General features: G+C 39.2%; 1 protein-coding gene across 1 annotated transcript in view; it reads left to right on the top strand.

Moving 5' to 3' along the window:
* LOC140937936 (uncharacterized) overlaps window positions 1-22,578 on the top strand; it is a 62,179-nt gene that overhangs the window by 24,968 nt on the left and 14,633 nt on the right. Inside the window, exons 23-38 of the mRNA XM_073387497.1 lie at window positions 2,163-2,305; window positions 5,581-5,823; window positions 6,411-6,679; window positions 7,053-7,158; window positions 7,896-8,240; window positions 9,047-9,070; window positions 9,162-9,276; window positions 9,622-9,693; window positions 9,790-9,861; window positions 10,886-10,957; window positions 15,778-15,849; window positions 15,953-16,024; window positions 17,226-17,297; window positions 17,602-17,679; window positions 18,188-19,224; window positions 19,529-19,671. Of these exons, the coding sequence (XP_073243598.1) occupies window positions 2,163-2,305; window positions 5,581-5,823; window positions 6,411-6,679; window positions 7,053-7,158; window positions 7,896-8,240; window positions 9,047-9,070; window positions 9,162-9,276; window positions 9,622-9,693; window positions 9,790-9,861; window positions 10,886-10,957; window positions 15,778-15,849; window positions 15,953-16,024; window positions 17,226-17,297; window positions 17,602-17,679; window positions 18,188-19,224; window positions 19,529-19,671 (2,935 nt within the window). The remainder of the gene's footprint in view (window positions 1-2,162; window positions 2,306-5,580; window positions 5,824-6,410; window positions 6,680-7,052; window positions 7,159-7,895; window positions 8,241-9,046; window positions 9,071-9,161; window positions 9,277-9,621; window positions 9,694-9,789; window positions 9,862-10,885; window positions 10,958-15,777; window positions 15,850-15,952; window positions 16,025-17,225; window positions 17,298-17,601; window positions 17,680-18,187; window positions 19,225-19,528; window positions 19,672-22,578) is intronic.

The following is a 22,578-nucleotide window of genomic DNA, read 5'->3' as shown; positions in this document are numbered from 1 at the left end:
ATATAGATTTAGCTAGGGATAAAAGCGTAGCTCTAGTTGATAAATTTATCGCAGAGCTCTCGCGCGCGAAGTGCGCCCACAGAGCACCATGGGTAAGAAAATTTGGTAAACTATCCTTCCATGAAAATTTGGTTATGACGGAGCGCACGAACGACCGTCCGTACACCCACTACATGTAAGCCGATGCCAAATGTCAGGTTGTTATGGCGGGAAAGCGTATGGCCACCCGCGTGTTGTGAAGCAGACACAACCAAAGAATCAATAAAGACGAAAACAGAAAGCGAAAACCGTTTCTGTATCCGTGTTTTTTTAAGTATTAAGCTTAGATTAATTATCATGTCCACAAATTTGGAATATAGAGAAAGAGGAAGACATAGAAAAAGAGAAAGTAGGGCGACAGGCCAGCCAAGCTCAACGAGAAAAGGAGCTAGAGCGAGAGAGAAAAAAACAAAAGGAGACATTTTCTGTTGGAGGAACAAAATGAAATTTTGAAGCGGCGGGATGCTAGCAGCCACTAGGGTGAAAATGAGTGACAGTGAAAAAAGAGTGAACAAGAACACGTCCGACATTCCTTTCATAAAACGTGTAACTAGGAAGTTTCTGGAAGCTTCACGTAACAGTCGTGCAAAACAACGGCAAAAAAATGTACAAAAAAAGTGTGCCGCACGTGCAAAGTTGCTTTTTTAATTAGACCTAATTGTTGTTTTTTACCGTTTTACCGTTCTCGTTGCCTTCGCCGCTTAGCATTATACGATTCTATATTTTGTTTGAGCAAACTATAAAAATTATAGAGAGCTTCGCTTTTAGCCCTGGCTAAATCTATATATTTTAAAATTTAAATCAAGCAATAAACTTGTAATCCACAAATCAGTTAACTTGGGAGAGCAATATGACCTTTAAGGGTGGAGCTGGGTGACTTAAGAAAAAAAAAAAATTACAAATAGTGCAAGAATAAAAAATCTTACATCGAGTTAATAGTTTTATTTGTACACCTAATAAATAGAAATCACCGAGGCCATAGTATATTATCTCTCTGTCTCAGTAAAGGAAAGACCAAAATGAAAAATTAGGCCGGATTTTTTTTGTGTGGCAAAAGTACTCCTGCATTCGATGTTCACGGACAAATGAAAACAACAACTGGCAAAGCGATACGAAAGAGATCTTGACAACTAGGACAAGAAATAAAATTCAGAGAAACATTTAAGAAGACAACAATTTTTATTCTCGAAGACGCGTGTTGAGAGTGAAGTGTATCTGAAAATCCTTATAGTCAAGAATAAAACATTGCAGATTTAAGCCTTATGTTTTAAGCCGCCTTCGCAGTGTTCAAGATGAACTCCAGGCAAGAATATCGGTGAAAGCTGTCTTTTTACAAACAATAGGATAACTAAACTATTTTTCAGAACGCTTTTTTTTTCTAGTTGCGGTCAGAAACTGTCTAAAGACTTTTTAAGTTCTTTACTAGGTCAGATAAATTGTTTCAATCTTACAAATGTGCGTAAAATGACGGCATAAACATGAAACAAGAAAAAAAAACACATCAAGCTTACCGGTCGAGATGCAGCTCGGAAACCCATCAGGTAAGACTTTTCGCATAGACCAGCTAGGTGAAGTAAGCTTACTAAGAGTAGCTTATTTTTGAAAACGATGATTTCCGATTTCTTTTTGTCGCCGGAGAGGCGCATTTCTCAACCACAAACCAATAAACAAGCCAGCCAAGAATAACAAAAGAATGTTGATAGCAGCTGCATTACATTTTGTAAATCCAGTGCGAAATGACAGGTAAAAAACATCAAAACATGACACAAAACTCTGTCAGCTTCAGCTATCAGTAAACAAGTCCCGGATACTGCATAAATTTCCCACTTGAATCCTCTTCGCTAGGTCGCCTGTTAATTCTCACTCTCTGCCTTTCTCTTCTTTCTCTTTCCCGTTGCTCTTCACTTACAAGCAGATCCACTATTGTTTGTAGCCATAACTATTTTTTTCGAAACAGTTTACTAGAAACTGCGCACCACGATCTCAAATCTTTATGCTTAAAATACTTAAAAACAAGTTTCTGAATGCGACGACGTTGGCCACGCCATTCCTTGCACAATTTCCACCTCCCTCTCTCTCTATATGTTTTACACGTATCGAAAATGTCGCTTCCTTTTAAACAGACATTCTGCTTCGTCTATCAACAACGGTGACTGGCACCACCTCTGTATCACGTGGTCGTCAAACCAAGGAGACTGGCACGTGTACAAAGATGGAGTTTTTGGTGGAGAAGGAACTCTGCCCATTAACATCGGCGACATACCGGGTAAGGACTAATCGTGTTATTACAGCAGTGTGGATTTCAACTTACTCTTGTGTGAATGTGTTTGAGACCGTGGCCAAAACCCGCATGCAAGAACCTAGTGGTCCCCCAGGATATAAGTCCCCTGCTAGCGTGTAATGAATTCGAGTAATTGTTTTCGATGTTGTGGTGCACACCGAAGGAATTCGCTAAGGCACACATCAGATTACACCGCTTGGCACAAATTTCCATTTCTTGTATCATTTAATACTCTCTGGCCCCTTTACCGCTCTTAACAAGTTAACACATCGATACTTGGGAATTCACAATGTCTGTGCTTGCGCCAGAAAAAAAAACAGAATGTACGCAAAAACAATCTGATGTCTCGTGCTTGCCTACCAAGACAAAGAATATATTATGATATTTATAAACGGCAGGAAAAGACATGACATATGATTTGAAATTTAAAAAAGCCAGTAAAGTCAAAAAGTATTTTGATCAGCACCGCCATGTAGCTGGTTCTAAAACGCCTTTTTCAGTCCAAGCCCCTGTAAGACCCCTACAAAGTGTATAAGCTCAGGGATTATTAGTGGAAGTTTAATTAACAATTATTCCACGAGGGCGCGTTGGATATGAGATGATAGATAGCCAACGAGGCGCGTAGCGCCGAGTTGGCTATAATCATCTCATATCCGACAAGCGCGAGTGGAATAATTGTTTTATTAAAAACGCCCACAAAAACTCGTTGAATCTCCCCTACTAGAACAAACCGGAAAAGACAAGGAACTTCCACTATTCACATGTCACACGTCTATCAAAACTGTCAACGCGCGAAAGGATTCGCCTGGACTGCATGAATGAAAAATCAAAACATTGTAGCGATGAACATTAGTTTTCTAAAAACTCATCGGGATTCTAAGATTTTACACAGCAGAACAGCTAAAAAACCTGGCAGATAATGTGAAGGAAAAGAATTTTTAAGTGACAGCCGTCGAGATTACTGTGAATTTGGATTTTCGGTGCAGTTCTAAAAGTAAGAGCAACGGAGAAAAACTATCACCTCGGTCGCTTGTTATGAAGTTGTTTGAAGCCACAAGCTAGTTTTGCTGAACGAGAAAAGAAGCTATACTGCCGCCTCGATTGCTCTAGTGAATGGCTGCATAGCCTGTATTTGTAGCTGGTTAATTGTCATTTATATTCTTGATGTCGGATAAACAAGCCGCAGTTATCTATCGGCGAGTGACTCGATCGGCGAATGGCTTCGCTATCATGAAGAAACAACACTTGTCTTCTTTCGTAGCTGGTCAAGGTGTTAAGTTCCATGTGTTTTCATGTGTTTTTCGACAAACTTTCAAACAAGCTCTCGTGGCTTTTTTGTTTGTTTTTGTCTTTTTTCTTTCGATGAAATTGCATTTCTAGTATTCTAAGAAATAAATTAAAACGATTTGCTTCGGACGCCATTCTATCCTTCGCGAAAAAAAATCTCAGCTAGCTTCCAATTTTAAACTGACGCGTACACCGACCATATATGGAGAGCATGGTATAATAGCTCATATACCATAACGGCTAGGCCAATCAAAATGCTAGAATTGCATTATCGAATGATTCAGTTTTTAATAAAATAAATTAGCAATAAATGAAAGAGGCTCAGTAGGATATGAAGAAATAAGCAGATCGAGGAGGGTGCCTTTTATCCACCGAGATGGATGACACCCAAGATGAAGAACTACGTCGATGGCTGTAGAGGTTGCAACTTTAGACAGCTCCATCAGATGAAGATCAGGCTAGGTGGCTTGCTACAGTTTTCGGATGAATACTATCGACTTTTTCAAATTGGATCAATTTTTGCCTTAAGGTGTCCACTGGACTTTTAATCACTGCAATAGACCTTATTCACGATACCTGCCATCTTTGAACACGCATAAGGACTGATGGGTTCAAAGCAACGTCACGTGGTTTCTCAGGAGGCAAATAAGTGGTAAAATCTGCCAATACAAGAAATCGCACTTGTGTTTGTTTATTTTAGACAACAGAAGATGATGAACTTTTTATCTTAAAGACAATAATGGAAAAGTATGGATGGACGAGATCGCTGTTATTTTTTTAATGTAGTAGAGACCGTAGATGTCCTCACAGAAAGCCATAATGACGTGAAACTTGTCGAAACTTGATCATGAACTATAGATTTTAAAAATTTAAAATTGTCTCCTCGCTTTGAGACGTATTGTCAAATTTTAACCCCTGCTTGCCCCCCTATCTGAAATACCACGTGACATTGCTTTTATCCCATCAATCCTAAAGCGCGAGCAAAGATGTCGGGCATCGTGAATAAGGTCTTATAAGTAAATTATCATTTTATCTTCCAAAAAACATTTTACTGCGTAGTATAACGCGAAATATACTGACCGAGCACCCAAAATGGGGACAGGAAACTAGACCTTTCAAGGCTTTTCTTCTTAAAATCTAGCCGTACGACCCCATCTGAAAATTTTAGGATTTATTTAGTACGTAGAAATAATTGCTTTTACAGAGAGAGAGACAGGAACCTCCTAATGACAAAATTTTTGCAAAAGCCAAAAATGTGGAATTTTGTCTCTTTTTATAATAACTAAAAACTGTCCATAGGATTTGTTTACGGTTTCGTCTTTATGTTCAATCTTTAAAATTTGAGCCCAAGTCGTACGGCTAGGTTTTGAGAAATTTGCCGTGCAAATTGTCTTTTTACGAGCTCCATGGACGAAAGCACTGTGCATGCGTCACCCTTCAGGCAAAACGTTGCTCTCGAGGTCGCGCCTCGGGACTGCCTTTGATTCCTATCCGATCCTTGCACGGTCTGTTACAGCGTGGAAACCGGCATTTTTTAATTGTTTTTTTTTTTTCTTTATTACTGCAAAGAAAAGTACACATATCAATGAAACAAGTTAGTCTTCCCAAGATCGGCCGCCATTGTTAGCTCTGTTACCACCTCGTCTTCTGTTTCACTTTCACTCGTAATTTGATTGACTTCCCTGCTTTTTTTCTCTTCGGGCGAAATTGGGTCCGAGGAAGATGATATGGGTCTGTCAGTCCTATTCGGAGGCATCAAATTGCAAGGATTAACACGCCAGATGGCGGCGCTCCAAAAAGATCGTCCTCACACTCTGACCATTCCCAGTCCCATCTTGCTGGGAAAACCATTTTCCTTGGTAGTTATGCTGGGCTCGTCATGATATTTTAGCTTTTTAGTAAGTAAGTAAGTCTGTTTAATGTTTCGTATCAATGGCATTCCCTTGCACAATGCTGTAATTCTATCGTTTTAGGCTCTGGGATTCTATCAATTTACTTTAAAGAGACATTTGTAAGTCAGACATCTGAGATACTGGGCAAGATAAGCACGTTTAATCTGTGGAATTATTCTATGTCGAGAGATGAAATCAATCACATGTCTTACGGATGTGGAACAGAGAGTGTGGGTAATGTGCTATCCTGGATGGAGATGCGACAAAATATGACAGAAAAAAGTTGTTACCTACAAAATTCTCCCACTTGTATTGAGCGCTATGGTAAGTTGAGCAAAAAGCAATTTCCACATATCTTGAACAGTTATCACACGAATGCCTTCACACTTTTAAAGAACTTTAAATCGTTTTGCTCTCAAAGACAACGTTTGACTTAAAGGCAAGGAGGGGGGCAAAAAAGAAAATTGGGAAATAAAATGGTTGTCACTCTTCCTTGCCGGCAACGTTTGCCCATACGAATACGTGCAATCCTTTTGCCTTATGTTGAAAATATGAAAAGGTTGATATTAAAGTTAATTTCGTTCTGTTTTGTTTTGTTTTGTTTTGTTTTTTCTGCATAGTAGTAGAAGGGAGCTAAGTACACCTGTAGCACCTTCCCATCTCTCGCCGAGCTTCAATAATTTGGAGTTTTTAGATGTAAGTCTACTATTGGTGTATGGAAGTCCATCAAGACGGATTGGATTTAAGTTCTTCCTTGAGCAACGCTTTCCTAGTAAACGAATACGATCATTTTTTATAATCCTTTTTGCAGGCAAATTAAAAAGAGCTAGTATCATATGGAGCCTCACAAAATTATTTTTCTTGGTCTGCAAGTCTACTAATTATTTATTTGTGTGTCACCTTTGTTCAAGGCTCAAGCCTTGTTTTGGCGGACGACACCAATAATGAAAGCACTGCAGAATTTGTGAGCCCTTGGTTCTCCAAGTCAAATGAGTCATACGGGAAATGCCTAAGGTTTAAATACAAATTTATTGGACCTGGTGCTTCGTCACTGACAATTTATCAAGAAATGGATTATGGGTTTAAAAGGCAGCCAATTTGGACTGAACAAGCCACTGGAATATCAAGCAAAAGCTGGCACTATGGGCAGACCTTTATCAGCGCAATCTCAAATTTTAGAGTAAGAAATACTTAAGAACGAAGACATTACATTATTTTTATAGTCTTTATAAAAGAAATGCATTCTTGAAAACTGTGAAAGGTGTTCTGCTCCTTTCACCTTAAACAGTAACATTTCTTACGTGTATATAATCCCCAAAAAGTGTAAATCAGTCTGTAACTTAATTGCAATATTCTAGTGCAACATCCTTACCCTTAGAAAATAACGAAGTACATTTGTAACTAATAAACGATGAATGAATGAATGAAATCACTTGCATTGCTGACAAGCCAGCTGAAGGTAACAAACTCTCTCCTTGTAAAGAATATATCTTTCCACCTTTCTCAATGACTCTCTGAGCTATAATAAACAGAAAAATTGTTCTGTCCTTCAGCTGAGCATCGTTTCAAAACATAGTGGAAAACCAGGATACGTTGCTGTGGGAGGAGTTTATATGACGCATGATTACTGTTCAACTAAACCGTTCAGCGCTCAAAAAGGTAGTGTGAGTTTAATTTGCTTTTGCAATTGGATATTAGTTCCTTAATCAAGATTCCGCTGGAGCCTCTCAGTAAGTGAGACGTGAAAATCTAATAATGTCTAATATGATGGCTTAAAGTAGCTGCGTCACGAACTGATTCAGCCAAATTAGGAAATTGCAAAATGCCCGTTAATTTAAGAGAAACATAAAAATAACCGGCTTAAAACTTAAAAGGAAGGTTAAAATAACAAAACGGAAACAACAGATGCCACGGATGGGCAAAACTGAAGAAGATTGAAACGGACTGAAATTAGGGTTTTTGAAAACTGCTCAGCCTAACAGTTTTTCAAAGTTGATTCCTGCTGCTTGCAACTTCGAAAATAATGCTCAGGAGACATATTTGTTTGTCTCGGAACTCTGATTTTGTCATTTACATGTAATTTCTTTTCTTACTTTAAGTTCCATAGCGATTGAGGGCGAGTCTTGGCAAAATTAAACAAAATGAACTGGACTGCCGTGACACAGCCCCTTTAACAACAGTTATATTTTTGCTGATAACCGCCGACTCGATGCATGAAAGACTAATTCGAATATTGAACTGTTAATATTATGTTAATATGTTAATATTATGATTACCAATTTGCCATGTTAATCACATTTTGGCTATCACTGGCAGAAAATATCGTGACGTGCATCACGAGACTAACCTTGTTTAGCGTGTGGAAGAAGTTTTCATTTGTTCTTTTCATGTAACAGCCTGCAATCAAGTCATAAGAAACAGCAGCGGATATATCACGTCTCCTTATTATCCAGGATATTACACCAATAATATGAAATGCATTTGGCACTTGACCGTTCCTGAGAATCACGCGATTCTACTAGAGTTTCTGTCCTTTGCAATCGAGTCGCATCCTACTTGCGCTAAAGACTATGTGGAAGTGTTTGACGGAGCCAATGATAGATCACATCCTATAGGGAAGTATTGTGGTCACACATTCCCGCAAATCATAGAATCCTCAAGAAACATGTTAACGCTGGTATTCAAGTCAAATGAGGCTAACATCAGAACAGGGTTCAAGGCATATTATCGTAGTATACTAGGTGAGTTGTGCAGATATCACCCTACTCATGCTGCGTATTAACTTATTATGAAAAGTAATTCATGAATGAATAAACTATTATTGTAATTACCTTATCATATTTTTCATACGTTATTTTTTTCTAGATACACGGATTTTATATTCCACTAATTAACCGAGAATGAGGTCATTAAAGGGAAATCTCAGACCGAGGCCTTGATGTATAGAACAAGGTCTGACATTTCCCTGTAAAGACCCACCGGACGAGGTTAACAAGTTATCTGTTACATGGCCTTTATAGCGGAATACTTAAAATGAATACAATAAAAGAAATAAACATAAAAAAAAAAACACTGGAAATAAGAAAACAAACCACAAGCCGACACAGTTTCTTTGACAATGACAACTTTAGACCTATTGTAGCCTGCAATTAATTAAAACCACTAACTGGCAAGCGTATAACTTAAAAATGCATGCGTCACTTCAATGAGTTGTACACTTGAGCCCGCGACACAGTAATGTGACATTGGCGGCAAATACCGTTTTTTGACAGCTGTTTATTGACCATAACATGGATGCCCACTATCAAGTTAAACACAGAGTGTATGTACCTTAGACACCTACCTAGTAATGCCCGCCGTCAGGCTCCTGTGCACGGTCAGTACAAGAAAACCTTGCCTGCTTAGCAACCAATCAGAGGGCGCTTACTATTGTAGCCATATAATAGTGAGTGATAATTTGCAGCCTCAAATGGTTGAAGGCCATTACTGTTATCTTAAATGTGATAAGAATATGGCATTCTTTCTGAACTCAATTACTCTTTTGCAGGGAAAAGGGCGTCTTGTATTCAAGGTAAGATTGAGTGTTTTTTTTTTTTTGCCCAGTTGATTTGACTATGTTTGGGAATGGCAATTGTTTATTCTGTGTCATATGTTTATATTAGGTTGCCCCCGTTCTTGCAACTGTTCTAGGCTGCCAGGAAGTTATACCAGGCTTCAAGTAAAAAGCAACTCGTTGTCACTGTTACCAAAGTATTTTCCACAAAACACCGCAGTCATGTAAGTTACTATGGGCGTCTTAAGAATATTTGCAGACTTTATGTCTGTGGGGACAATATGAAACACACAGACATTGTTGAACACGTGTTGAATACCATGAACTTTAAAATCATACTATAAGGTGCAGTAGTTTACAGATTTTGAAGGTGACGTTCGGTCGACCTACGAGCCACACAACATTCGATTCTTTCTTAAAGCCAAGATATACGTGTACCTAGAAAAAATTAAGGAAAAAAGAAAACTAGATGATTTAAGTTGACTTCGGAATAAGTGGGTTATGTCATTCTTTTAGTGAAACAAATAAAGCACAGCTCTTAAAATACCTTATTTAACTTTTTGTTTCAGTCTATTTCCTTACAACAGAATCTATCGTATTACAGATGGTGATTTTTCGAACTTTCAGCTTTTGGAATACCTGTAAGTTTAAATCAGAATAATCGTTGGTCTTTTTTCAACTGCTTCTGTAGTTTTCCTTAGATAATTTACCTGTCTCTTTATGTTTTTTTTTTTCAGGGACGTGAGTAGCAATTTTATTCTAGAATTGGACAGATCACCATTCAAAAAGTTAAATTCTTTGAAAACCTTGTAAGTAGTTAAGTGTAGTTGCGGCCTTTGCTTCAATTTTTATGGCATAGCAACGGCGCAGTTACCCTTTCTGGCACAAAAAACAAAGATAACAAGAACGCTCTTCCAGCGGTCGCGGTCTCTCTTGTTGGGAGATTAGATCGAGAAATGAGAAGGAGCGATTAATTCTACACGAAACAGGATGTACTCCCTAAAGGTTTTTTACTTCCTACTTTATCGACGTCGATACTTTTTATTTGTTTCTGAATTGATTTAGTACGCGTGTTGGTGACGACCGGAAATACGTCTGCGGCCGCAGGCTATACGCGTGTTGAATACACGAAAATTCAAGGGGCACGATTCCAGAGAAATTACATCATTGCCACGGATCAAAAAAGCGATTTACGTGGCACTTCATTTCAATCATCGCCAAAAATGAACCGCGTGCTCATCACGACACCCATTGCATACAATGAAAGTTTACAACACCCGATCATAGCAGTTTTGCTGATACGGTTCTTCTTATTTTTTTTTCCCGACCACTAAGTATTGTTCACTTGTTCCAAAGTAATCAATGCTTTCAAGCGATAGAGTTCGTGGACCGACACGTTTCGGAAAAACTCTAAATAATCTTTCCTAACCTTTCTTCCCAAAACATGCGTCGCTTCGATAAAGCAACGATTCTTAGTCCCAGTTTACACGGTTTCCGCAAGGAACGCCTGGCACAATGACCCCCTTTTGCGTCCTAAATACGACGAAAAACGCGTTGCCGATTATGAGTCTCACTGCTTATGCAAGCGAGACTAACAAGTTTAAAACACAATTTCAATAACATCAATGATCTCTTGTTACAGCTTTAACAGTATATGAAAATAAAATAATAATATATGAAAATTAAAACGCTGGTCTTCCAGCAATGACCTAAGCTTGCAGCACTTTTTTGGTGGAAACGTTTTGTCAAGAAATCGGCCTATATATATAGTTCTAGTGGGATCGCTTTGTTTAATTTCAAACAAATAAAGAAATTTACTTTTTCCTTCCCCAGGAGAATAAACAGAAATTTTCTTAAGCAAATATCAAGTGAGAACTTTGAAGGTCTGATCAGTCTTCAACTTCTGTAAGTTTTGGTTCTCTATGTTATAAACCCTCTCTCGATATAAAGATAGTATTTTATTTATTCTTAAAGTAATAATGCTAAAAAATGAAAATAAGATATGTTTCGTTTGCGAAGAATTACAAGATCCTTACTGATAGGCGTACGGGAAATTTTTTGCCAGGGGGGGCGGTAAACCATTTGCCCAACAAAATTCTCGCAAGTTGCCCAAATTTTTACGAAACGTACAGTCGACAAGAAACGAGGGCCATACGATGCAACAACATAGGCCTTACTGACATATGAAGGTGGCTCGATACCGTAACAGTTTTTCAGGGTCAATACCTCCCAATTCTGAGCATAACTACGTCGCCATAGACAAACATTTGGAAAAATTGCCGCCACAGTTTTATTAGGTAAAAATGAAAATTTGTCATGATCAGGAATGCAATGACATCGGAGTTGTCATAGCAACGAAATGAAGCCATTGCATAGTTTACTTGCAGCAATATTTCTCGGCAGTGGGAACTGTTCTTACAAATCGTTCACGGAAGCTTTTTCCTCAAATAGTCGCCTCGATGTTCGTGAAGTTAAAACGGAAACTGTGAGAGTGTTATTGGGATATTTTGGCATGAAGTGTTATCGTTAGAAATATGGTAAAAATGGAAAATCTTGATGTTTGGCCGTTATCGAACTGAGAACTACTCAGCCACTTCTTCATTTTCAGACCTATTGCTGATGCTATCTGCCATACACTGTTCTACGAGCGGAGATGATTCTAGAAAGATATGCGGAAGATTATTCTACTCAATACACGACTGGAAAGAGCCCATTCCAGTTCGTGCAGTGCAGTACAGTGCTCAACAATAAAAAACTATAAAATAATATGTAAATCAACATATGATACCCTTCCCTACTAAACAGAAACTCATCACGTGCTAGGCAACCAATGTCTAGAGAATGTAACTGGATTATTACGCCGACTTCAGCAATTTTTTTTTCAGATTAAAATAGAAAATATTTATCTCTTCAAAATAACAAAAAAAACAACATGGAAACGTCTTTAAAACCTGGTTTGCCCAAATTTTCTCTTGCTGCCCAAAAAATCCGAGTTGCCCAAAATTTGGGGGGGCTGCAGCCCCCCTCGCCCCCCGGCCCGTACGCCTATGTCCTTACTTCCATTATTTGTCAGAGGACATTATGACTAATTTGTCACCCCAAGAGCAAACAGCCAAGGTTGCAGGAAAGGAATTTATTATGGGTGCGAGGACCAACTGCTACAAGTAACCCTAACCCTAACCCTAAGCCTTCGGTTAGGTATGATAGATAGATAGATAGATAGATAGATAGCTAGATAGCTAGATAGCTAGATAGCTAGATAGCTAGATAGCTAGACAGCTAGCTAGCTTAATAACCAATACTTTGCAGCCCGAAGGCTGAATTGCGTATTTACAAATGATCGAACTGATAAAATGTGTATATAAAACTAAGTACAGTAAATATAAATTATAAAAAATATGATAAAAGGACTAAAAATCTACGTATATATATTATCGATGCAGGATCTAATAATAAAACTGTTCCTAAAGCGATCTGTCTTGCATTTAGGTACGATGAAGCGCCTGTTGCACCTTAGGGCATAACGTGACGGTGCACTAAATTGTATTAACCTGTTCAGACGGTGTCCAAAGTCCTTTATAATGGTGTCGAAAGTATTACTACACAGCCCCGTGATGAAATCGACAACAGGGACAATGTGGACTAGTTCGATGGTATTCTGGTAGAGCAGTCCTGGGCATATTATAGACATTGCCCGCTTCTCAACTCGCACTATCTCGTCTTTTAGGTACTTTGGCAAGGCATTAAAAAAGGCAGGTGCTGCGTACGTAAGAACAGAGCGTATACAATCGGTGTAAAAGGTGGACATATCATGCCGAGGAATTCTTGATCTTTTTAACTGCACTAAAAATACAGACGGTTTGACGCTTTCTTGATTACGTCACTAATATGTTCGTTCCACACTTAAGGTTGCTCGATATGGTCAGACCTAGTAGTTTCGCACTAGTCACTCCCTCTAGTTCTTTACCATCTACTACAATAGGCGCAAACTGGGGCTCATTCTTTACAAAAGATATTCTGAGCTTCATCGCTATTGAGTTAGACTCTATTCTGCATATACCACTCCGCGACCTTATCTGCGATATCCTGGGCACAACTGCGGTTGCACTTGGCAACGACTTCTCATGCCGTCGTATCGTCAACGTACTTCCATACACTAGCTAAGTCATCAACATCTAAGTCATTTATAAGTACAAGAAACAGCCATGGGCCTAATTTTGTTCCCTGAGGGACCCCGGAGGGCACTGAATCCCACTCTGAGTAACAGCCCTCAGATAGTTTGATTCTTTGGGAACGATTAGAAAGGAAATCTATGACCCAGTTGATAATTCTTGTAGGCAGATTCAACCTGCACAATTTCTCTGCGAGTATTCTATGATCTATAATTAGAGGTCAAACGCTTTTCTTAGTCAAAGAGAATAGCTCTAACTGTAGCGCCGTTGCCATCGGTTTCCTTGGACCAGTTGTGCAGCATGTGTATCAGCGCCTGGGTGGTTGAGGAATTGGGAACAGCTCCATATTGGCTTGGGTCGAGCACATCCAGAACTTCAGGCTTTACGTAATCTAGAATTACGCACTGCTCTGCAACGTTCCATAGACATGGAGTAAGGGAGATAGGCCTGAGCTGCTTCTTCAGGTCTTCAAATGGCTTCACCTTTGGTAGAGGAGACACATCCGCGAACTTCCAGATCTTCGGAAGAGACTGCTCATTCAAAGAGAGGTTGATGATTCTGCTGATTAGAAAGGACGAACATTCAGCATACTCCTTGAGCATTCAGTTTGGTATCTCGTCAGGACCACACGCCTTGAAAGGGTTTAACGAAGTCAATAACTTAAAAATACGCATATCCGAAACCTCCGGAAGCTCAGGCGTATCCTCATCAATGCGAAGTTTGGTCAGCAGTTGGGGCAGGCGATATTCTTGAAGAGGCTCAAGGAAGGCCTCGTTGATTGCGTTTGCAAGTTCCTGGTCAGTAAGATTTTCAATTCCTACAATATGAATGTGACTAGAAACGTTCCCCGACTTTGAGTTGAGACCGCACAAGCGTTTGACCTCCTTCCACCAAACCTTGGGATTCTCCTCCTTCATATGCTCGACATTAGACTTGTAAAATCGGGCCTTGCTTGATTTCCTTTCGCGAGTTAAAGCATTTCTGTAGAATTTGTAAAGCATCGATCCCGTGCCGCCATCGTGAAAGGCTTTCTGTGGTTTGAGGATGAGTGATTGAAGGTGATCGTTCATTCATGGGGCGTCAGATGTGTTAACGCGAACTCTCCTAATGGGCATCAGAAGGTCAAGCCCTGTATGCAGCACCTTGTTGAATATGTCAAGCATTTCCTGACTACAGTTGGTAGAGGAGAATAACATTGTCCAATCTATTGCACACAGGTATCTACCTAGCTCAGCTTTCCTACTTTCCCGCTTGTCACACTTGAACACAAATCTAGATTGTTGACGACAGTTGTCTCTTACTTGGGCCTCCAAAGTACAATGGTATTATGGTCAGACAGGCCAAAGGGCGGGAGCCCTGAGGGGCAACGTAAAAGCGGTGCAGGTTAGTCAGGACATGGTCTAAGATTGCGTCTTTTCTGGTTGGAATTTTCACTATTTTCTTGAGGCTGAAATGCCTTTCGATTGGCTTCCTGTCAAGACGATTGAAGTCTCCTACCACAATAAGAGCGCAATCAAGGAAGCGTGACTCGACAAGTTGCAGTGACTGGAACAAGTGTTCTTGCATAAACTGGTTCTCAGCGGCAGACCAATGTGAATGATAAACGCAGCTACTATCAGGGAGGAAAACCCCCGCGGCAGGCCTCTAGGGCGTAGCCGAACCCATAATACCTCGTGATCGGGGCAGCACGAAAGAGCGTCCAGTCGTTTGTATCGAATTTCAGCATTGATGTAGAGGCAAACGCCACCATGATGATCGGACGAACGGTCGCTACGTAGGACTGTGAGTAGCCCGGAATATCAATGATTGAAACAGCGATAAAAGACTGGAGCCATGTTTCAATGATAAAAGCGAGACTAACTTTGTTGCGCAACACGAATTCACACATTTCACTCATCTTTGGTGATGAGTGAGGTATGGTACCCAACAACACGTATACTCAGCATAGTCAAGATTCTATGCGACGACATAAAGATGAAGTTTAATGATAATGATTAACACGTCTTCCGAAGCCATAACTTAGAATTCTCGGTTTTGCGTTCTCCTTGTTGTCATAACAGGTTTAGTTTGCGCGTGCCGTGTGTGTAAAACCGTCATCGGAAAAAAATAGTTTTGTTTAAAACGATACTGATCTGCTGGTCATTTTTCAATTGAAAGAGTTTATTCTAAAAGCATGCTGTCTTTAAAAAATCATTAACGATCAAATTTCATCACAGGCATTACAGCAGCATAGGGGTCCAACACTGACTAGGAATACATTGAACACTGAGGTCTTTTTCGAGTTGCCTATAGCCTCTGTTTCAAAGCGAGGCCAAGTGCAAGCCATTCAGATGAAAATGATTTTTTATTCCATGCAAATAAAACTCATTTTTACAAGAAAGGTTTTGCAATAAGCCTCGTTTTAAAAGAGAGAGGTTTTGAAACTTGAATTAGGACGTACGATATCAACGGTAGAGCGGTATATTTTTTACCCGCCTAAATCACTCTTAAGAGCCTTGAAAAAGACATTTGTCGTCTTAATTATTACTTATATTTTGTGCTATACCGTTACAGGGACCTTGGAGCAAACATTATCACTACAATTAAATCCGGAGTATTCTATCATCTTACAAGCTTGAAAGTATTGTAAGGAATCTTTCCATATCACTCTTTAAAAAGTTGCTTTTACCATCGATCGTATCTGCCAACAGTTTACAGAGAATCAATGTCTTTGTTTTGCTTCAAACAGAAGTTTGCGCTCCAACAAGATTGAAAAGATTGAACCAGATGCGTTTCGAGGGTTGGGAAATTTAACATTTCTGTGAGTATATTTTCATGTTTATTCTTTTATCTTCTTTGCAACGATAAGTTTGTTTATCAAATGATATCGCCAAACTAACCGACAAATTGCGAAAAATGAGCTTGTCTGATGACGCAACATCTCTTTGAATTCGTATCATGGTATTAAAATAACCTAGTAATAGTTGACACTACAGCTGCCTCCGCTCTGTATATTGTCGGTCAATAGTATTCTTGCTCGTTGTGTAGCTATTTGAAATATACCGATTCATAACGAAGATTTTCACCCATATTCCATTAAATAGGTGAGATAAATAAAGGAAACGCAAGGCTCCATGCACAGTTTCAGTTCGATTTGCACAGCTTCGATCAAAACATTCTCAGTTTCGAAAATAGTTTATTCTAACCATGAGAAAAGATTTAGTTAGAAGTTGAATTTTTCGCCATTTCCCTTTCATTTTTTACATTCAGTTCATTTTATTTGCCGGAAAGTAAGCCTTAGAAATTAAAAGGACGTTTGATAAATTCACCCTCGTGCATTCTAGTCTTGTTTTAAACTTTATAGCGGAAGGACATCTGTGAGCAGAGAATAAATCAGCACAGAATTTGATTGTAGGCGAGTTCTGTAATCGTCCACCTTTCTGCTAGTGATAAGTTAGCCGTTGATTCACTCGTCTTGCTTGTTTGGCGCTGAGACTTATTCCGGTCAAAGAGATCTAGAGAGAAAGAGTGTCTGGCAAGGTTTCCAATCAAAGATTTGTGGACTCGTGTCTGGCAAAATCTCCAAGTGTTTATATATACACAGTTGTACGCACCTTATAACTTCATCTGCGCTTAACGAGTGTCTTTACTGCTCCACAGAATGTCACTGATAACATGTAACGACTGCACAATAAATGTCACAAAATCTACCTAAGCGGTCCCTTTGGAATTTTCTGTCTTTACGTCATCCTAACCATTTCGTACTTGCGGGCGCAAACAATAGAAACGTCATCATTACCTACCGATTCCTCGCGGCCCCTGTTCAAGCAAATCGAGATTTTTTCTGGCATACTGACTGTATATTTCAACTGTAAGTACTTTCTCTAATATACGCGCGAGTTACTAGAGTGCCTCCTCGGGATTTCGCTTTCTGGGCGAAATCCCTTCAGGGGCAATTAAAAAGTAAAATAGGTTGAAATTTTTCGTGAACTAAGGCCCGTTTCGTGTGTTTACTATATCAGATATCTTCACGACAACAGCATAACAAGTCTTCGGCGAGTTTTCTTCAGAGGACTTCACTCATTGCACACTCTGTGAGTATCTTGTTTCAATAGTATGCTTTGCTTCTTTAAAATTTAGAGCGAAATAAACGCTTACTTTAGCTCTCATAATGGTTAAGCTAACACTTCAATTGACGGATGATTGGTATAGCTTTCTCTTGGTGATTTAAAGACTCCAGAATCTTCTCTGAGTCACCTAGTCTACATTAGTTAATTTAAAAATTGCCATGGAATGCTTCAACATCAAGGGCGGGAAGTGTTTTAAAAGATTTCTATGTATATCAGACATACTTTTTTAACAGAGTAAACTGGGTATTTCTGTGCTTTTCATCTCTAGTTTTCTTCAAGGTAACAAGATGTCAGGATCTGACGTCGCTCCAGACGCCTTCAATGACTTAAAAAACCTGAAAACCTTGTGAGTGTTCACTCTGGATATAATTACGTTTTTAGCTAAGAAATGCAAGAGTGATTGTCTTAGTCCTTTTTGCAAAAGAACAAATGAAGGAAGTATCAGTGATTAGAAATAGTTTACACAACTTTCTCATGGCCTTCACCAAAAGCATACCTGTGACACATCAGGAGTTCTTGGGATTTGCTGGTTTTCGCACGGACTGACTGTACTTGCAATAATTAAGACCATATAGCGACCGATATTATAGCGCCAAAAACGGATCAAAACGCATCACTTACCTTTAAAGTTTTAAAGCCAATGTATTTAAATAACTGGTGGATTACCGATTTTTGTCTAAAGAGTGACTTAAGGTCAAAAACAAAGTTAAAAATACCAAATGAACCGACGAAACACAATTCACTAGACAAGAGACCTTTCCTTTTCGGCTTACCTTATTTTTCATTTGTTTGTTGCTACACTTCTCCAGTTTCTAACTGTTACACTTCCTTTTCCTTCCTTTTATCTATTTCAGGAAAATGGACCAATTTATTGCCTGCTGCTATGCTATAAAAGCCATTCCAAACCTTATTTGTCAATCAGCTCATAATGCCTTTTCAAGTTGCGAGGACCTGATGAAAAATGACTTACTGCGCATGTGCATTTGGATTCTCGGCACGCTAGCGTTCATTGGCAATGTCGCTGTAATAATCTCCAGAGTAAGAATGAGAGATGACAACAAAGTCCAGTCGTTCATGCTTACTAATTTAGCATGTGCTGACTTGTTAATGGGTGTCTATCTGTTAATCATTGCCATTAAAGACCTTCAGTGGAAAGGCGAATATTTCAAACATGACGTCACATGGAGAAGAGGAGTTGGGTGCCGGATTGCGGGCGCACTTTCGATGCTATCAAGCGAGATGTCTGTTTTAATTTTGTTAGCCATAACCACTGACAGACTCATATGCGTCGTATTTGCATTCAGATTGCGTCCAATATCATTGAAGTCAGCGCGTAGACTCTGTTTTGTTCTATGGGTTATCGGATTTACTATTTCCGGTATTCCCTTGACAGACATGTCATACTTTTGGGATGAGAAGCGACATATTGGCTTTTTTGGCAGTTCTGCAGTCTGTCTTCCGTTACAATTTTCAAATCATAATGATGCTGGTTGGGAATATGCAACAGCATTTTTTGTCACATTCAATGGTCTTGCATTTTTGTACATACTTACAGCTTATGTTCTCATATTTTTCTCCATCTTAAGCATAATACGGCGCAGATCTAGTGCCAAACACATCGCAAAAACCGAATCCACTAAAGCTACCAGACTATTCATAATTGTTTTGACAGACTTTTTTTGCTGGATGCCGGTAATTTTGCTCAGTGTTTTATCTTTAACTGGTAACTTTGAAGATCCAAAGCACAAGGCTAAGGTATGGATAGCGGTGTTCGTCCTTCCGATCAATTCGTCCATCAATCCAATCCTGTACACATTTTCCACTGCTGGGGTGAGAAAGAAACTAGTAGCCGCATTAGGAAGGAGAACAGCTTCACGCCCTGACGCTATTGGTAAGTACTTTCTAACTGAATTTACAACCAGCAAATTCGTTAGTTTTTTCCCCCAACTTACTTGTTTAGAGTTGCTTTCATTCCCGGCTCATCTTCGACAGATCCAGTCACAGATCAAAGCGGCGCACCTATTCTCAAACTGACCACAAAGTTAACCAACCCTTTAGTTTTTCGTTACCTTCCTCTGCGGTCAGAGGGATGACGTTATTTAGCAAAGAGACGTTGTAAAACGCGTTTAGAGTAATTCTTTTTTCTATCCTTTGTCTTTCGATTAACTTATCACCGCATACCATTACCTATCAAGTTGGCAACTTCCACCAGAGCAGAGACAACAGAATGGCTAGTGGAACCACGCTGGACACTGAACAACCCTTGTTACCTGACTTCTCGCAGATAAAGCTGCACATCTTAAACAAAGCTGATGGCCTACTCTGCAGCAATGATCTGGTTTGTAAACTATTCTCTTTGAACCTAGCTATAACCGTAAGGTGGTTTGTTTTGGTTCTTAAGTTTGTTTGCTAGACGTCCTTTCAACCGGATAGTGAAAGTTCAGCATGAGAACAGTTTATTTTCCTAACATTCACTAATCTGATCTATTTATCGCATATTATGAAAAGCCCTCGACGAACCTTATTCACGATACCTACCATCCTTTCACACGCATAAAGACTGATGGAATAAAAGCAATTTCAGGTGGTTTCCCAGTGGGCAAGCAAGTGAAAAATTTGCCATTACAAGAAATCGTGGGCCAAGATTGTCTATTCTAGACAAAAGAAAATGAGGAATTTTTCATCTATAAAAACGATAATGGCAAATTATGGGTGAAAGAGATCATTGCAAGATCACAAACTTTTTACCCTTGCAGTTTAGTTTTCTCACGCCTGATTGACTTTTCCTTTGCCCCAAAATTATGTGTTATGTGTATAAAGGTTTTTTTTCGTTTATCTTCTGTCTCGGGATAGTCACTCGACTCACTTAGTTATTGATCATGGCGCGTTTCCACGGCGTAAAGCGGGTCTTCATTAGGCGATAGTGTCAATTTACTGAGTAGGACTATTAGTACCACCCTGTTTGCTAGTGATCGATCTATCTAACACGTCACCTCATTGAGTTTTACACTTGAGCCCGCGTGACAGTCAGGTGACACTGGTCAGCGGATACCCCTTTTAACAGCTGTCAATTGACCATATCGTTGATGTCTATAAGGATGTACACTATCAAGTTAAACACAGATTGTATATGCCTTGGACACCTACAATCACAGACAAAATTAGTTGGGAAGGTTGTACAACTTAACAGTAGTCCATTTTAATCCTGAAAAAACAGAGTTTTCTCTTTTGCTAAATATCCCCCGTCCCCCCTATTCAATGTTGGGATATAACAGAACAATTGCGCGCACAAACATTAACGTTTTGATCAACATTGGGCCAGGGGTGGGGGGAGGAAGAAAAAGAAGAGGTAAAAAAGGCAACCTTCCCAACACTTTTGACGATGATTGTAAGAGAATAGGAAATCAACTTTAAACGCTTATAAAACTTGTCGCATTTAACATTTGGTTGAGATATCTCGCCCTGGAACTGTACTGATAATGCACTTTCCAAACTATATAAAAAATATAATAAAGGTTATATTTCGGTAAAATCATAAATACATGTAGGAGAATTTTGCATCTGACGCGCGTGACATTTCATAGCGTGACCACAAAATCCACTGGGTGAAATCGCTTTCTTCTAAGAACGCCAGAAGAAAACATTTAAGGTCTTTAATTTTCCTCATGAAGCAAGAGGACGTTTCCTTCGCGTGGACTATGTAGAAGGAATGGCTACAGGTTGTCTGTTTCACCAGATTTAGCGAAAAGTCATGAGGGTATTTTTAAGTAAAAAAATACTATACCATTGCAGTCGTTGTCATGTATACATGCATCTTTTTCATCAGCGGTATTATTCCTGGTTAACTTTTGCTGTTTCCTATCAGCCAAATGTTTTGAAAGATGTTACAAATAGAAATGGCATAAAGGCTGCCACAATAAAGTTTTTTTTTTTCATTCCGGCGGTGTTAAACTATCCTAGAAAAACATGATGTTTGTAGTTGCGAGGGAGGAGTGAGATAAGTGCTGAATTAAAATCTTCTAGACTTTATTTTCGTAAGGCCTGAAGGTAATACGGAACCTCTATAAAAGAGTTTATTCAGCCATGTTCAGAGTTCATATAGAAATTGCTGTGCTACCGTCGCCTGTCAATCATTCAGATAATTTGAGAACAGTAAACAACATGGGTTTCCACATTCCTCCACCACATTACTCCATAAGAAAATGCGAAATATATGCTCAATGAACCAACTTTCAAACAAGAAAAGGGCAAAAACATGTAAACCATGTAAGAATATGGACAGCTTTTGTCGCATTTATCTGCGGGGATAAATTTAACAACTGTTTCCCAACATTACTCCATTTAAACAGTGCCCTATAAAGGTCAATTAGCAAAGTTAGTTTAATTTTAACGCTACCCATGGAGTAATGTCGTATTTTACTTAGAATTAAGCTAAAATGTCTATTAAAATTCGTTTGGTTAAGTCCTTGCAAAGCCCCGAACAAGTCAATTAGGCTATTTTGTCGTTAGCGCTACTATAAAGGAATTATTTTCGGCTACGAAAATGGAGTAATGTGGTGTGTGATGACTTTGCGTGTGTTATCCTTTTTAATTAGGTTACCGAAGACAATAGACGCCTTAATCTAAATCAAGAGCGTACTTTGTTCTCGTTTTCTGAAACCAGTTTCGAAAAGCGGTGCCACAAGGGCTTAACTAGAGTTATTCAGCCAGAGAAAGTAGCCTCTAGAATTCAGCAATTTCCACTCAGCCTCATAGTTTGCTCGCGTGGCAAATGGACATGTGCTGAATGTTGTAAAGAATGGGGAGCTGCTAAGGAATATGTCAGCTGCAATGTAGCGATCCGAATGATTTTTTGGGGAACTGGTGAACGCACTATATCTTGCTTTAACATTTAAAACATATCAGCCTATGCTATAGTCAATAGCTTTCACCGAAAATAATCTTGCATTTGTATTTTGGCTCTTCCTGTGCCCCGGAAAGAGCAATAGTTGTACTTACCGGGTTGCAAAACATGCCGAATATAAACAGGCGTCTGCGCCAAAAATTGTCTTAACAAGGTACGGCAAATATCTTTTTTCAACAGAGTACTGTTTACGAGTGTTTTTTGAAGACGTTTCTACTGACAAAAAGTCGTCGATTTTTGACCTTTTACTGCCACACCCAGAATTTTCAGACAATCACAGACAAAATTAGTTGGGAAGGTTGTACAACTTAACAGTAGTCCATTTTAATCCTGAAAAAACAG

The sequence above is a fragment of the Porites lutea genome, chromosome 5 (genome assembly GCF_958299795.1).
Source record: "Porites lutea chromosome 5, jaPorLute2.1, whole genome shotgun sequence".
NCBI classification, from domain to species: domain Eukaryota; kingdom Metazoa; phylum Cnidaria; class Anthozoa; order Scleractinia; family Poritidae; genus Porites; species Porites lutea.
Note: the sequence above shows the minus strand (reverse complement) of the source record. Positions and strands in the feature narration are given on the sequence as shown.